The sequence below is a fragment of the Odontesthes bonariensis genome, chromosome 20 (assembly GCF_027942865.1).
Source record: "Odontesthes bonariensis isolate fOdoBon6 chromosome 20, fOdoBon6.hap1, whole genome shotgun sequence".
NCBI classification, from domain to species: domain Eukaryota; kingdom Metazoa; phylum Chordata; class Actinopteri; order Atheriniformes; family Atherinopsidae; genus Odontesthes; species Odontesthes bonariensis.
The window spans coordinates 24,616,637-24,634,141 of NC_134525.1; the positions used below are offsets into that span (position 1 = coordinate 24,616,637).

General features: G+C 41.0%; 1 protein-coding gene across 7 annotated transcripts in view; it reads left to right on the forward strand.

The window, feature by feature from the left end:
* Positions 1 to 17,505, forward strand: part of LOC142370262 (partitioning defective 3 homolog) — a 333,677-nt gene that overhangs the window by 93,784 nt on the left and 222,388 nt on the right. For all 7 annotated transcript variants that reach the window (XM_075452746.1, XM_075452747.1, XM_075452752.1 and 4 more), the window contains exon 3: positions 9,144 to 9,318. In XM_075452746.1, coding sequence (XP_075308861.1) covers positions 9,144 to 9,318 — 175 coding nt within the window. The remainder of the gene's footprint in view (positions 1 to 9,143; positions 9,319 to 17,505) is intronic.

The following is a 17,505-nucleotide window of genomic DNA, read 5'->3' on the forward strand; positions in this document are numbered from 1 at the left end:
CTACATTTCTTTGCAGCTTGTCGTAACTCGTTCCTTTTAGGTTTTGTAATCCGCTGTTGCTGTTTTTCTTTCCTAAAATGCAGTTGGCCACACCAGAGTGGTGTAAAAAGATCTGGAGTCTCAGCAGAAAAGTGGATGCGGCTGCGAGGCTGTTTTTTTTCTGCCGAGACTACGAGAGTGTTGTGTGACCTGATCTTCATCAAAGCAGAGTTGTAGTTTGTTGGCGGGAATGAACTCAACAGTAAACTTCTACTCCACAGTGAATGTGTGGGGAGGAAAAAAAAAAGGCTCTCCTGTTTTTTTGGGTGGGGATGTTTTAAATACAGTATACAATACAGTTTTTAAAGGAGGTACAGACTTTTTGTGGCAGAGTGGTTCTACATGTCAGTACATCATCAGGTGGTTTCAGAGTTACATGGTTCTGTAAAAGCACTCAGAAAATAATACAGCAATGTACTAATATTAGAAAATGTACTTTGTACTAAAAAAGTACGTACTTCAGTACTTTAACTTGAATAAAAATTGTACAGAGCAGCTTTTACTTGTAGTTGAGTGAGATTTGACCACTACTTTGACTCAAGTACTGAAGTTGAGTACTTTGCCCACCACTGATTATAAGTCACCGAAGTTTTTAACCCTTGACACAAGTCCTCGTAAGTAACGATCCATGTAACCTAGAAACTTTGATCAGATTCAGTTGATGTGTCTTTTAGCGAAAATGATACTGTACCGCTCAGTCTGGTGAACATTTCAAGAAACACACTGTCATGATATCGTCAGCATGCTTTATATCCAACGAGAAGACTAATTCATGCCTCTGTAAGTTTGTCATCACTTTCTTTTATGTTTGATGTTCTTACTAACCAAAGCGTTTTTTTTAATGTTGCTGTTGCACTGGTAATATATTCAAAGTGAGGTTTTGCTTTCAGCAGTTCAGCACATGAAGGTATTTGTTTTTTGAAGTCTTTTTGTACGTGTACTCTGAGTGATTTCCTCTTTGTGCATGTTAAGGAGACTGCTGATAAACATCTGTTGGTGATCCGAGGCACCAGCTGCAATCCCAGGTTACAAAAAGGCGGCCACGCAGGACGTATATGAACATTAATATGGCAGCAATTTATTCCTAACTTCAACATGTTTATTAAAGAATGTTCTCAGACTCACATTTCACACTGTTAGCTTTCCTGCTGGCTTCCTTTCAGAGAATAGATTTAGCTATAAAACCTCCTGTATAGCTCTTTTGTGAAGAGGCAAATATAGCACACGTATGGGGTAAATATTCACATTTCAAAGAAGCTTATCTTGGAATTAATGTTCCTGAGATTTAGGCATTTTGAAATGTTTTTTTTTTTTTTATCTGAGATAAGAAAGGTCTCCGTCAAGATGATTCCTGCACTGCTTCATTGGAAGCTTTTTAGCTCTCCAAAATAGAATTTCAGTTGTGAGCTGTTGGTGTCACAGAACAATTTGTCTCAAGATCTTTCCTCACTAGCTGTAAAGCAGATGTTGCCTGAGTGATGAGAGTATATGAACAAATAACACATGAGAGCTAAACAGCTGACATACAATGTTCTGCCTCTGAATGAAGGGAAACGTTACGGATATATTCTGAGGGCAATGACAAACCAGAATCATTTGCATTGCTTTTGGAGAAGAACGCTCATCTACAAATTGCGACTTTCCATATTTTTGTGTGTACCTGCGTTCTGTGTGTGTATGTCAGTAAGTGCGCCAACGCATGATTACACATTGTTTTTGGACGCATTTGCAAGCGCAGCTCCAAGTGTTAAAATTCGTAGATGGAGAGAAGAGGACCCGAATGCAGATAGCAAACCGGAGGCTTGTGGAACTCGACGGGAGATTTGTTTCAAGAAAAACAGAAAGAAAAAATGCGGCAAAGCTGGAAAACCATGAACTGAACTGAGAAAACAAAAACTGAGGTACATTCAAACCAGAGGCTGAAAACAGACGAGTGATGAACAGAACTACAGGGAATGACTAGAAGATGGTAACGGTGAAGATCTGACAGAAACTGAGAGCAATACAGAGTATACCGAAGGGAACGAACGAGGAAGAGTTTGCAGCTGTGGCTGATTGAACTGAGAAAAATCCACAGACGCTAACTCCAAGACAGAAAAACGTCAGGCTGTTGTTGTGCGTGTGAACCAGGGCTGGGGATAAAAGCCATCATACGTGCAGTGTGCTCCAGGTGGACGGGATGAAGACAGAGAGCAGGCAGGTTCATTTTCATGATTACATTTCTTTCAGACCAATTTCAGGGTGTACGACACCTGAAGGTGCCCTGAACAATTCTGCTGAAACAGCGATATTACTGGCATAAAAAGGTGGCACCAATTCAATTTACTCTTTTTTGTGAAAGCTGTTGTACAAAGTAAATTAAAAGAACATCTAATCTAAGATGTTTATTCTGCATTTTTCTTTCTGATGGACTTTTGCTGTTTTTACTTTATTGCTTTTGACAATATATCATCAGTTTTCCTTCTATTGTTGTCTCCTTTTGCCTTTTCTTTGTCACTCATACATTTCAAAACAGCAAAGGTCTTTTGTTTACTCTCAAAAAAGTCTCTCTTTTTTTTTTTTAATGTCTCAGGGCTGAATATGGATGAATTGTATGTACTGTGTGGCCGGAGGTTTTAAGGCGTTAATATACACAGAAGAGTGTGTTGGGGGCAGAGTGGGAATTTTACCTTGTGTCAGCACGGCGTAGGTAACACTCACACATGGCGGCCTAATATGTGTGAATTCATTTCTCCTAGCGCAGGAGGAAAACTTCAGAGGCGGACGAGAACTTAGCCTTGTGGATTTGAAAAGGGCTGAGTCTCTAATCTGGTTAAACTTTGCGTGCTCTGTATATTTCCTCACCGCCTCTGCATCCATTCCTGCATCCATTCCTCCCACCTTGTGTTTTTATTTATTTATTTTTTTTCCCCTATAGTGGTAAATCTACCTCTGGAACAACCTTCCTTTAAAAGTAAAGCAACATTTTAGCAAGTGGAGCAGTGTAAACTAGTCATCTCCTTTTTAGGGGATTGTAATTCTTTAGATGCATCTTTCACAGATACTGTGCATGCTTCAGCAAATTAGTTTCTACATTGCCCTCTGGAGGAAAGAATCATTCAACATCATCAAAGATCTTTTGCACTTTTTGCATTATTTCCTGCCAATGAGGCTGAATAGCTGGGCAACTCCAAAACATACGGACACACTATGCCAGCTGATCAACACACTTAATCCAACAGAAACTTCTTTCCTCCCGTGTCATCATTTCAGGTATTGGGTTAGCGAGCCATCCTTTGGAGCCGCGTTGCTTTGCATCAACCTCATGTGACAGCACCTGAAATATGCATATGCTTCTGAAGAGCTGCCGGTTGCTGTGTGATGGTTATCTGGAATGTTAGCGATGGGCCAAAGTGCTAGAGAATCATACTCTGAATATTTGATGGTCTTAATGAGCAGGAAAAATACAGGACTAAGCACTTTGTTGGTTTGTTTGACTGATGGTGTGTGAGGAATAATGGACGGAAGGAATAATGAAATATTAAAAACAACCATAACTTTCGAGTTCTAGGAAGAAGGCTCTCCACTCTTGTTACCGGAAATAAAGGAAATTAATTACATTTGAAGTCCCCTTAAAGAAATTAATTAAATTTGAAGTTCCCTTAGGTTATTGTCATAAGTAAGGACATGCAGTGTTTCTATGGGGACGCATGTGTGATCCAACAGTGTACTCATGTGATGCCATAATTGATGGATACTTGGAGTTTTCATGACTCCTTGAGGATTGGGGTGAATGGATGGATAGACAGACAGATGGATAGATGAGTGTTGTGTGCATGAGGGATGTGTCATTCATAGCCATTACTCAACAAGTTTGGAGTCCTTGGAGTTTTCTGGTGGAGTGAGTGGCTTTTGCTGTTTCCACCACCACAGCACCTATAATAACTTTGTGCCACTGGTACCCTTGCAATAAAATGATGATAAATGACAGGGAGAGAAGATAAAAACCTTGTCTGTCTGTGGATGTGAGTGTGTGTGTGTGTTTGTGTTTTCATTCACACTGTATGTATGAAAGTTACCTCTGGGATTGCTCGACTTAACACAAATGTCATTGATCCATCAGAGCCTTAATCTCAAAACAAATATGACGCACTTTTGCATCAGCTCGTGTTTTCACACAAAGAAACAGAAGAGAGGGAAAAAGGCAGTGGAATCAGATAAGTTGGCTACTCCTTATCTAATAATTAAGCACGGTGAGTTTTCACTTTGGAATGGGGTGGTTTAGAGCAAAACCTTTTGTTTTGTATGAAATATTCACAGAATGATGCAGCCTCGCTCATAACCTTCGCTTTTCTCTGTCACTCAAGATGTGGATTGAGTGGACAGACTCTTGTCAGCCATCTCTTCCACTTGGCTGCTGAAAAATTGTTGTGGCAGATATGGAGCAACCATGCATTCCATGCCGCTGTTGGTACTACCGGCACTGCCCCATGACTGCGGATCACCTCTGCTCTCTTTTTATTTTTGCCGTGTCAATTGTGAGTGCTTCAGACGTCTGCGTTGCATTGTTGCCAATCCTAATGTCTGGGCAACCTGGCAGATCAGAGGTTTTGGTAGAGGTAGAGGGGCGTATTCATTGGATGAGGGGGAGAAAATACATTAAGAGAAGTTGTCAAAACACTGTCTCATTTCCCCTCATCAACTTCCTTTCCATCTCTTATTCTTCCTGATCTTGCTGCCAAAAGTTGCAAGGAGATCAAAGGACGCCAACATGAAAGGCGTTCCTGAAATGATATTTCTTGGTGCCACATATCCTTACTCTCTTCGTTAAAGATGTAGAAATGCCGAATCCCAAATACATGCCTGGACTCAACTGGCTCTATCTTTTCTTTTGCTGCTTCTTCACTTCTTCTCACCTCTTCATCACCGTCTCTCCCCCATCCATTGCTCTTACCTTTCTCTGGCAGCCCTGAGGCTTCAAGGTAGATAGCAGTTGATTGGCAGCTGCTGTGACAGTCGGTGGAACAGGCTGAAAGTGGCAGAATGGAGCCTTGCTCTGGGGGCTTAAGGCAGGAGTAATGTTGTAGCTCAATACAGGAAAGAGAGGGAGAGAGATCCATGAAATAAGAGTCATCCAGTTCTTCTCTTTTGCACGCTTCTCTCAACTGAAGCAGGTAGGAGCTAAATAGGTTTTTCAAATCGCTCTGAAGTTTATCCTCAGACTGGAAACTGGAACATTTCCTCAACTTTCGGTCTGTAATGTGGTCTCCTTCTCCTTCTTACTCACCCTAACTTTGGTTTAGATTTGTGCAGTTTATTGTGGCATCCTCTAATTCTTTCTGAACCTCTCTCCCTCCCTTCTATCAGTTCCAAATGCTCAGCCTCAGGTGCGACTTCACTTTTCAATTAGCCATGCTGTTACCGTCTGTGCATCACCGAACAACTTTCTTCTACTTTCTCTCTAAACTTATTTTAAACCCGCAGCATAGCAGCTCACAGGGAAAGAGTGTGAGAATTCAAAACAAAATGGTCTCAGTTCTATAAGTGGCTGTGACCAATTCCCGGATGGAGGGAAATATAGAACCAGTTCAGAATCAGCTCTATAAAGAACTGTCTCAGAACTGGTTTGGTTTCCCACAGCTAGAGAGCAACTATTGAGCCATGCCATTGTATCAATTTAAACATCTCTGTCAGTGGCCCATGATGTCCCATGAGTGTATTTTGGGTCTCTGGTTTCTGAGGACCAGAGTGCAGGGATTGATCTCCACAGATCACATTATTTGTTTTGTTTTTCTTGCAAAGCAGTGTCTTAATATTACCTGTCTGGGGTTTTAATGCTGTTTCAAACAGCATTCTGTGTTTGTGAGCACTGTTTTAACTGCAACTGGCACTTCCAAATAACAAATGGTATTTATGAACAGCATAAATTTGCTATGGCAGCCGCATCCGTCTTTCTGATTTGAGTTCAAATAGTTTCCAAAGCCGTTTTAAGTTAAACTCAACCACACTCGTTCTCTTGAAAACTTTAATTGGGTATTAATTGAACTGAACCTTTGGTGAACAGATCAAAAACGTAATGAGCAAAAAAATAGGCTTGGTGTGTACGGCTTGAAAACGAGAAAACAAGCTCATGAGGGGATTATTGCATTTTCTGTGTGGCTTTATAAGTTGGATGTGTAACAGTCGTTGGATGTTTTTATCCCCAGCTTACGAAAAAACACGAACATTTTTTAAAAGAGTGAACTCTTCGTGTCTTTTGGGGTATAGTGGGGTGAACGAGCACTTTCAAGAGCACATAAATATTGAATTCAGGATGAATACAGACTGATTTTATGATGAGGATTATGGGGACATGTGAATGAGTTTAGCTGTGCATGTCTGATACGAACGTAGTTATTCTAAAGCACGTAGTTGAAGAATGCAAGCCATGAGAAAGTGAACTTAATTGGAGGGATTTGGAACGTATTAAAAAGAAAAAAAAAAAAAGAAAAAAATCACACTTTGCTGTGACACCAAGAACAGTATTTACCACTTCTCTAAATGAGCAACTGGCAGGCACAGACTTGTTGAGTTCCTGATTGCTCTCACAACATACGAATGGGGGGCCAGATTGCTTCGATTCTTCGGCTCGCACCATCTCTGCTATAGCATAAATAGCTCAGGGAACAACTCTTCCTTCTTGTTAGATGTACTTCTCAGAATTTTTGCAATCAATAAAATTGCAATGAGTCTTGAGTGTTAAACCCGCTTCTTAATGCGTTGGGCTATGTCCACATAAGTCATACTGTTCATCCTAATTTTGACGATTAACAGTGCATTTAAACACAAAGGAATACTTTGAATATTCCATCATCTACTGTACACAATATCATCAAAAGAATCTGAGAGTCTGGATACATCTCACTGTGGGGGTTTATCTTTCATGTCGTTGAATTTACCAATAAGCAAACTTGCAGGATATTTCATATTTTATAGTAGCTGATCTCTTTCCTTTCTGATTGCCCTCACAGAGCAGATCTGTGATAAAACCTTACTATTTGAGAAATGTAAATTCAAGATTGGAAGGGAGCGTGATTGGAAGAAAATGAGAGTAGCACTCAGTGATTTAGAACGTCTCAGAACTGGCACTGGGATGCAGTGTAACATCTTAAGGAAAAAGCAGCATCCTTTAACTGTGCAAAGCCAGCAGAGATATTGCTGTGAATTACTGCAGCTGTTTAACACATGGGCATACTCACAGAGGGACATAAATTCAGGTGTAGACGCACAAACTCATAAACACTCAAGTTTCATATTCTGCATGTAAATTAAGTCAAACAGAAGAGAAGGTACTTCTAAACTTGTTTATGTACAGTTTTCCTTATGCTGAGATGATAAGAAATACAGTCGCAAATATATTGAAAAACACATGAGCTATTTTTACCTGCACATCATTATAATGTAGTATACATGAAAGCTGTTTGCTCCTGACTGTGACTAATGCTTTCTTTATGGGTTGTTCAATCCACAAAGAAACATAAATTTTCAAGTAGCGCAAAGACATTAAAAAAACCCAACTCTTCTTAATTCTCTGACATACATACTGATGTTCCGTCCTGCGTCTTTAGCATCGTTCCACTTGTGTGCGGTTGCTCTGTGTGGATGAAATCAGAGGTGTGGCAACAGATTCAGCTGGAAATGAAAGCTACTTGGTACTGCCACCTGCACTCTGCTACAACGTTTTTTTCTGCACTATTTCACGGCCTCGCTCTCGCTTTCACCTCACTGTCTTTTTGTGCCTCAGTCTGTGAGCCTTAAGGAAAGCATTAGCTCACATGTCCAATAACCTTCACTGGCTAATGCAATGTTCTTTATTCAAGTAAAGGAGGACACTGAGTTTGTGTTCACTCCAGACTCCTCTTTCTTCTCTTTCCCTTGCTAAGGGTCCAGAAAATGAGTGGTGTGTCAGACTCGGATGATTATGGGGTGCTACGGGGAGTTCTAGACCGGGAAGCATTGCAACAAATCACCTTTGATGGAATGGAGCTGCATCTTACTGTGGAAGAAAAAAACCCAGCAACCCAGAGCACGCCACAGTACACAGCTACAGATTTTACGAGACTAGACTATGCATATGTGTGTTGCTCTACAGTAAAATGGACTGTATTTATATAGTGCTTTTCTAGTGTAGTTGGCTCCTCAAAGTGCTTTTACATTACAATCTGCATTACAGCACTTCATGGTCTGTACGGTGTCACAGGCTACGCAGTGCTCTTTATTCATCACACACGCTCACACACCGATGGATGCATTTGAGGCAACATCAGGTTCAGTGACTTGCTCAAGGACACGTCGACATGTGCTCTGGGGAAAGCGGCGATGGAACCGCCAACCTTCTGATTTGCCGATGACTGCTTTTTCTGCTGAACTGGAGCCACCCTGGTACTTTGCAAAAATGTCTAACAGCCTTCATTCTTTTCTTCTCTTGGTCTTGAACAGTAGTTCTCAAGGCTTTGCACATTGGCTGTTTTTTTTTTTTTTACAGAGGTTCAGTCCTGGCCTTATACCTTCCTGTTTTCAAAGGGATGCATTTAGTTTCTTTGCTTGTTAAGCCACTTAACACTGACCCATAAATCATTCAAGAGGAAAAGAAAAAGTACCTAACTCTATGGAAGAACCGGTGTTGCATATTCACATAACAAATAACTTGGCAAAGAACCAATTTTAAATTGTGTCGACAGGCACTTTGTCGTCTGCCACAAAGACTTGTGATTTGCTACCATTTCTTTATGTGCGTCTAATAAAAACTGCCAAAGATGACCCACTTTGACATGTATAAAAAAGTATTTGTGCACCAACAAGGTAATTCTCAAGAGCTAGCCGCTGAAAACTTAACATATATCTCCACATAATGTGCAGTGTGTATTTTTCTTCATGTTGGGACATGTACAACAAATCGCTGCATCCATTTCCAGCTTTCCTGTCGGAATATAAAGAAATGAGAGCTGGCTCAAGACTGTGTGCTCAATACTGAGACACGATTAAATGATTTGGGCTGATATTTCATTCACATCTCCAAACAACGATTGATTACTTGAATTTTGTGCAATATCAAATGACTAACTTGTTTTTTCCCTCCTCTTTAGTTGGTTGCTGTATATGAAGAGCAAGATCCACACAATGGAGGCGATGGCACCAGCGCCAGCTCCACGGGAACACAGAGTCCAGATCCCTTTGTCAGTGAGATGAGTTCAGCCTCGGCCTTCCAGCCCTACCAAGCCAACAGTGAGATTGAGGTCACCTCGTCTGCTCTGCTCTCCAGTGAGTCTGATAATAATGAAATCTTGAACTCTATAAACACACTACTGTGCGGCCCACGCCACAGTTGAACCTGTACCTTAAAGTTATTAGAGGTGTATTTATCTTCCCCTCACTCGTCAGGGATGACTTTATACCTTTAAAATGAAACAAATGTCCACAGAATATTCATGAAAGACCATTTATGCTCCTTAGAGGGTACTGGTTTTAGAACTGGACCTCTGGGTACAACTGGAACCCATGAGCACATTTAGACTGACACTAAGCTGTGCTTTTGAAAGTTTTTAGTTGATTTAAGCTGTCCGGTCATAGTCTTACCCTATGCATATGTCTTTTCTCACGAATCCACTGACCAGATCCTGAATCCTAACGTCTCTCGATTCAGGGAAATGAAGAGATATAAAATAAACATTAAGTAATCGATAAATGGAATGATGATGGAACAGATTGAAAGACTCTGTTGACCTTCTGCAACTATGAGAATAAAACCTTTCTGTAGTTGAAAGCATGTTGTGCATTCTTCCATTGTGATATCTCACAGCTCATGAAACGTTTCATAACACAGGAGCCTACTGCTTCCTATACATTCCATGTTGATGTAACAATTATATATCGAAACAATGACTCTGGAAAATTATAAATGTGAAATAGGAACAAAGGGATAATAATAGCCCAGCTCTTCCCAATTTAGGAGTTCCTGTATACTGTATCCTCAAGAGTACCTCAAATATCGTTTTGCTTTAAGCAACAGGCTGAACGACATCCAAAACATATATGGTCGGGCAGACAGGCAGACGATGGTCCCCCCAGAGATGAAGATGAGCAAATTACTGGCAGTAATATTGCATATTAGACATTAAAGTGTTGCAGCGGTGCCTTTGACAGCTGGGCTGTAAGGCAGAGGATTGTGACTATTTAAAATCCTCATCTTTTAAATCCGTACTGATTGTTTTCCCCCTCCTACTATTCCCAAAGTCCCAAACTCTACCTCTCGTTTGCTTTCTGTCCTCAACCCTTCACTTGCCAACGTCTTGGGAGCCCATTTTAGATATCCATTTTATGGAGGTCAAACTGCTAATAATTGGATTGGAGATGAGATGCCAGGTTTGTTACTTTCACTTAATATGTTTTAACTGTGTAGGAGTGGCCTGTTAGAAATGAACAAATAGTTCAACACCAGAAGCCTTTTGATACTTTTTTGAGGCTGAAATGGATGTCGGGTGGCATCTGTGTTAAATCCCCCAAGAAAGCAGAAGTGGTGGCTGTATTCCCAGAGAGGATCAAACAGAGGAAGTCCTGACAAATTAAGTCCTGAGAGTAACTGACAAAATGTTAACGATCTTCGGTAAACATCGTTTTAATTACCTTCAGCAGATGTCACAGGGGCATGTCACTGTTTTGGGATTTTTTTTGGATAATAAAAAAAAAAACAAGTCTTCCTCAGACCTTTTTTTTCTGTTTGTTTGTTTAAGGCTCAGCACCAGTTACAGACTAAACAAGTTCAGGTGCTATTGACAGGTTACGAAGCCCTGTTGGCAGTGATTTCGGCTTGCTCAGAAAACTACACAACATCGCGTCGATGATGTCGATACTTTAATATTTCACATCTTGCTGGCAATATCTATCCATAGATTCAACAAAAATATCTAGAGATAGCTTGTCATCTTTCTGTTTACACCGTGACCCCTTCACAACTTTCAGCACCAGCCAAGTCAAGGTTGCGGTGTAACGACGTATTGTCCAGTCATCCACTGACCTGCCTCTGTGCTGAATGTCTTGATTCTTTGACTTTGGTCCTTGAAACTCTGCGGTAAGAGGGTTGCTGGGACACCATTAGAGAGATTGGCTGTGGAGGCGGGGGTTGACACCTTAAAAGGGAAAGGCCCTTCATCTAATCAATTTGGCTTAGTGGTCTGCCACTGAGGAGGCTCCCTGCCACCAGCCAAGGCCATATAAAAGTCACCGCAGAAGAAGTGCGGTCTATTGACACACTGGTAGCGCACAGCAATAGGGCAGGCAGTGGATGTTTCATCAAACTTTTTCAGCACAAAGCTGCTCAGTTTTAAGATCAGTTATCATGCATTGTTGTTCTGAGGGACTGTAGCAAACATTATTTAGTATAAATAATAAATGCCTCCCTTCTCCCGAGTGGCTTTGGGTGACTTCCAAAAGTGTGATTGCCCATTATAGATAAACCGGCAGGTCTAGTTGTGGAGCCGCTTGCATCTACATCTGATAGCGGGGACTGATACAGATCTCTTTCACCTAGTTTCTCTCCTCTTCACCTCTTCAATCTCTCACCTCGAACGGGATTAGGTATCCTGGGACTTGATAAAAGTGATAACGGTGGCAATGTGCATCAGCTGATTGGTCCTCTGTGATGGTTAACCCAACTAAATTATGCTAACTCATGTTTGTGAGGATTTGACGGTGTGGTCTTTGTTTGTGAAGTTGATACTAAGCTCCCTGTAAAGCTCTCTGATGCAGAGAAATGAAATTGCAGGCAGATAGAGATGCTGGAATAGGATGAGCGCAGCTGTGTGGGGAAGGTTTTGGAAAAGACAACCTTGGGATTAGAGCGCAGCAGGCTCTCAAAATCTTTTTTTATAATGAGGGTACAGAGACAGACAGCTACTGCAGAGGTCTGGACAGTCGAAGGGTTAGGGTTGGTAGCTTTAGGATTAAGTGATCTTGGCTGACAGTAGAGGCTTCAACATGAAATTAGTGACTGCAAAGTGTTTTTTGTACTCTCCTTATGAGCAGGTTGGATGAAAGGCTTTTGGGTATTTAGATTTCATACATTATGTCGGAGGTGTATAGTGATTCGTGATGAATATGTTGTTCAAACTTAAGCAGCTGATTTGGCAGATAAGCAATAATTTGCTTTGTTTTCAGGTTTCTCATTTATCTTCTGCATTCCATGACATCATTGATCAATGTGAGAATTTTCAAGGCAGACTAAGACTCATCAAGAATTCAAAGCATCGCTCTGAATCAACAACATTCACAACATTAGAATACCCAGTTATGTATAATATTTTCTCAAGTGATTGCTCATCTGAAAGGTTTAAAAAAAAAAAATGATCAAGAGTTCTTCTCAAGGAATTCATTCAAGCCAGTGTAGGACATTAGGAGAAACGATGGGGGAGTACACGTGTAACAGGAGACCACTGATACACTATACATTGATAAATATAAAGCTTGAATAGGGTACAGACATGAGAAAAGCATCCACTACTGTATCAAATTATATATTTAGATTTTTTTTATTGTAAAAAAGATTGAACTCAAATCTATTTTTCAATGTTCATATTAGTTTTAATTTAATATGATATCTTTTTTAAATTCATCAGTAATTATAATAGTTTGCGCACAGTGTTAACAGAACATAGAAATACACCGATCAGCCATGACATTCTACTCATCTTGCTTCAATGCAATGTTCTGCTGGGAAAACTTGCATCCTGGGACTCTCGTGGATTTCACTTTGACACCTACCCAAACATTTCTGCAGATCAATCCAGCAACAACACTCCCCTAACGAGCAGCTATCTGCAGGGGGACAAGCACTGAGCAAAAACAGCTTAGATGGGGCTAAAAAGCCAAAGAGCCTGAGATGTTCCCCTGACCTCTAAACTCTCCAAATACCAATCTGATGGGATCTGATAGTATCCATGGGAGTCAAGTCCAGTACACAAAGACCCTCCCCACAACCCACAGAGCCCAAAGGATCCTTTGCTAAGGTCGTGGTATAAGACACTCCAGGACACCTTCAGGTGTTCTTTGGCCATGCTTCGACTGCTCAGAGCTCAGGATAAGAAGACTACATGCTACATTAGGCTGGTGGTCATAATGTTATGGCTGATCTGTGTCAATTTGTATGGCGAAATAAATCAGGTTGGAAAATACAAATAAAAGGAAATAAAAGATAAACAGATACAAATTTTGGAAAAAAATCCCAATAAATCAAATAAAAAACAATTTCTTAAATAAAAACAAAGTACAGAGTAACGCAGGAGCGAACACAGGGATTTAGAAAATAAGAAGGAATAGGAAATTAAATAGATTGGAATATTAACACAAAACGAGAGCAGTTCTACAAGTCACTTGTGTCGCAGTTAAAACAACAAAAAAGCAATGAGGTCTCGATAAGAAAACCAAGTGAAATCCACTTTCTGGCACGTAGACACAGATGCTGTTGTTACTGGCTGCGACTTTGTGATGACATCATGGGAAGTGAGCACTCAAACAAAAAGTTTTGTTCATAAATTTGGGCATTTCAATCAATCAACAAAACTGATGGAATGATTCAAAGAGAATAGTTTGGCCCCATCTAAGGCCTTCTGCAAATCTCATAATTATAATGTCTATACTTTGGAAAGATTAGTACAATTTTGCTATTAAGATTCAAAATATTTCAAATAGATCATACAACCATAAATGCACAATGGCATAAAAGCTAAAGGTATCTTAGACACGTTCGGCTCTTTGTCCCAGCGGACATGCACACGAGGCCTCGATTCCTCCACCCACCTCATTAGTCTATATGTAAGTGCCGCCCACTCTTTTTTCACTCCCGTGCTGGTGTCATACTCTCAGGTGCATTTACATGCTTGGTCACATGTGAGTGTCTTTGTTTATTTACACCTACTGCAGACAGACAGGCCACACTTTACTAATTCACAATGTGGGAATGTATTTGCGTACATGCAGACAAGCCAGGTTGTGCAATTCTGCGCAGTAATATAGACTAACAACTATGCTAAGTCATAAAACTTGCCTTCTGTGTAAGAGACTCCCAAACACAAAGGATTACTCAAAGAAAATTATCAAGTTTATTCAAGCTTGAATAATCCCGAGAATCTAACTGCTGGTTAGTTCTTAAATTACACTCATTTCACATAGAAAAGTGTTCTTGAATAATGATGAAACGGATCCTAGCCTGGTTATGGGACGGAGATGCATCCGTTTGGTCACAGTTACAGAAAATCTATCATTCCCCAGCTCCCCCTCTTTCTGTTTTTCATCAGCTCCACAAAGATGCAATTTTCCCCCAAAGCACTGTGAAAATTCCTGAACACCTCCTTGCCACATCTTTCCGCAAACACTGTCAGAGTGCTTACTTTGTCTCTCAAACACAGCTTTGATCGAAGCAAAAACACTTATGATTGCCTTTCCCATGGAATGGTTTCATTTGCAGTCATCTGCCATCAAAATAATGGGATGATGTGCAGCGACTAGCCATCAGACTTACTGTGTTGACAGCAATGGAAATCTTTAGAAACCACATGTTGGAATACTGGACTGAAAGTCCAAAATGAAGAGTCTGGAATGTTTTGAAATGAGGATAAAGCAGCTTCCTCACTTTTATAAATGATTTGAGCTCTGAATTACTCAGAGTATATTCTGATACTCTACCTAAAGGGCATAGCAAAAAAACACACTGATTAAGTTCAAACATTGAAATTATCACTGCAGATGTTTCTATTGTAATCGATCAGTTACAGACATCTGGCTTCATCGTGTGCATCAAGTTTGTTTTAACAGTACTTTGATGGTAAAACAAAAGGTCTGCTTTCATTTGCAGCATACAGCATACTCATCGAAACTGAGTCTGTGCAGAAAAGAGAATGAATAATAAAAAAAAAACAAAGTCACCCTGGAGCTGGTGTGGCTTTTAGTTACTTATTCTAGCAGAGCAGATGTAGGTTGACATGATGGGCTGAATTTCCGGCCCACTTCCTTAAGCCTGCCGGGCCAAGTTGTCTTTGTCATGTGGAATTTAGTCAGGAAGCAGAGATCACACCCACAACTGTCTGACCTGTACAGCAGTATCTGTCTTGTGAGTGCTTGAAGCCTTTTCAGGGGGTTAAGCTCAGTGGTTGAGCATTTGACTGCAAATTACGAGGCTACCAGTTCAATTGCGGGTGCCCCCTTTTTTTTGATGAAAGTTGATGATGTGATTCAAGGTGTGACTGGGTTTCAGTTACTGTGAATGAATTATGACCAGCTTGTTATATTTGAGCCTAGAATCAGAGATCAGTGCTGCCTTCTTGCCAGCAGTTTCAGTGCTGAAAGAAATGGGCCAAAACCAATTTAGTCTTACACCATCCTCATCACTCTTTATATTTTAAAGAATATCTTTATAGGAACATTTCTAAAGCCGGTTATATATTTATTCCATCTCCTGGACTCTGGGACTTAACCCATAAGAACCCGGACCCATTTCTACTTAAATGAAAATTAAGGGGGTCATAACACAGACTAAATAGACCACATAGAACACATTTCTGAAATTTTTTTTTCAAAATACCACTCCCCACTGTAATGTGACATATACAGTATATCACATTGGGCGTTAAGAACCTGGATAATTTCTCCATCAAGGAAAATTATGGGGGACATAAAACAAACTAAACAGACTATATAGAACACGTTTCTGACATTTTTCTCAAAATAACACTCCCATGTGTCAAAGATGTGTCAATGGGTGTTAAATGGTTTGAATCTTTCCTTTAGCAACCAAAAACAAGCGATTTAAATTTAGCTAGCTCTGCCCGTAGTGGTAACCTGGCACACAGACATCTTGGAAATGTTATTATGGGAAGAATAAATCCCATAACCTGTCACATGACCCACCAGGATGTTAAGTATGGGTCACAATTCATGAGTTGAAATCGAGGATAAAGTTTTCATGGAATTTTCCAGAACCTTTAAAGGGCGTGTGACACCTGTCTCATGGTGGGTTCTTATCGGTTAATAAGGTTAATTTAAATAGCGTTTTAGAATTCTTTGAGTTCTGATCTCTTGTTTTGAGTCAAGACTCAAGAGACAGGAAATCGCCCCTTTTTTCTTTTGATTGATCAACCTATCTGTATCCGCAATGACTTACCAGTCAGACAGCCCTACACTCACCTGATATAAGCTAGACAGCACCAAGTGGAATTTCACTGTTGATTTATGTATTAAGATACAGTGTGAAAGAGACGCTTTCCGTCTTCTTCTCAGCCAGCAACAAGATGTTTACACTCAAGTTGCTAGAAATGTGATGGCATAATATTGTGGTAAGCTTGAGATGGGTTGGACAATAAAGAGATGAGGAGTTTAATTTTAACAAGGAAGTGTTCTTTTATTGCACCTGCTGTTGTAACTACTCAGATGGCCCTCTGGCAGGTTCACCCTGAAACGGGGCCAACTGTTGGAAAAGCAGCCACCCTGTCCTGGTGAAGGACCACCACTGGGTTCCTCTTGAGCAACTGTACATGACGTCTGACAATCACTCAAGGACAGTACAGGGTCCGATCAACTGACTCTTCAGCTTTGGGGGTGAGGCCGCCCTTCCTCTCTGGGCTGTAGACCCACACCTGCGCTCCAGGGGCAAAATTCTGTCCCTGCAAATAGTGTCACAGGCCAATTTCTATTGGGACCCATCTGGAAGTTTGTGCACCCTCCTGATTTGTTCTCGAAACTGGTCAAAGCAGGGGTTCAAAGCTCACGTCCAAACATAAAGGCTGCTCGGGTTTACTTGGTGGACTCTTGGACTGCCGTCCGGTATGCCCACAGGACCAGAGATAGGTACAAGTCCCTGTCTTGCTGCTAGTGGGGAGTCAGGATACCAAGTTGGGTAGTAAGGGTGCGGTTGAACAGTTCAACCAGCCCATCAGTCTGGGTATGTAATGGCTGTGTTTGAGTTTTCTTGATGTCTAGCCATCGGCAGACCTCACCAAACACCTGGGCCTCAAAGTTCCGCCCCTGGTCACTGTGCAGCATACTGAAGCAGCAGAACATTTCGGTCACCAGGCACTCAGAGGAAGGGATGGGACTGCGCATTCTTCAGGGCCTAAAATGTTAACAGCCACATGCTCCATCGGGACCCCTACCTGGTACTGCTGCAAGGGGACATGTGAGCGCTGGGTCGGCCCCTTCGAGGCAGTGCAGGTGTGGCAGCGATGCACGTGGAGCTCCACGTTTTCACATCCCCCCCTAGCCAGTAGAATCTGGATCGAAGGCGAGATATTACTGAGATTTTTTTTCCTTCCCTTCCTGTAATATTGGTTGAATGTAAATGTTTGAACATGTTCAAATAGTTGCTGAAAAAACTTTCACTTTTGATGCTGAGTTCTGAGCATCTTTTTTCTTTTAAAAAAGCACGTTTCATCTCTCTATACTTGTTAAGTTGTGGGTTCCGAC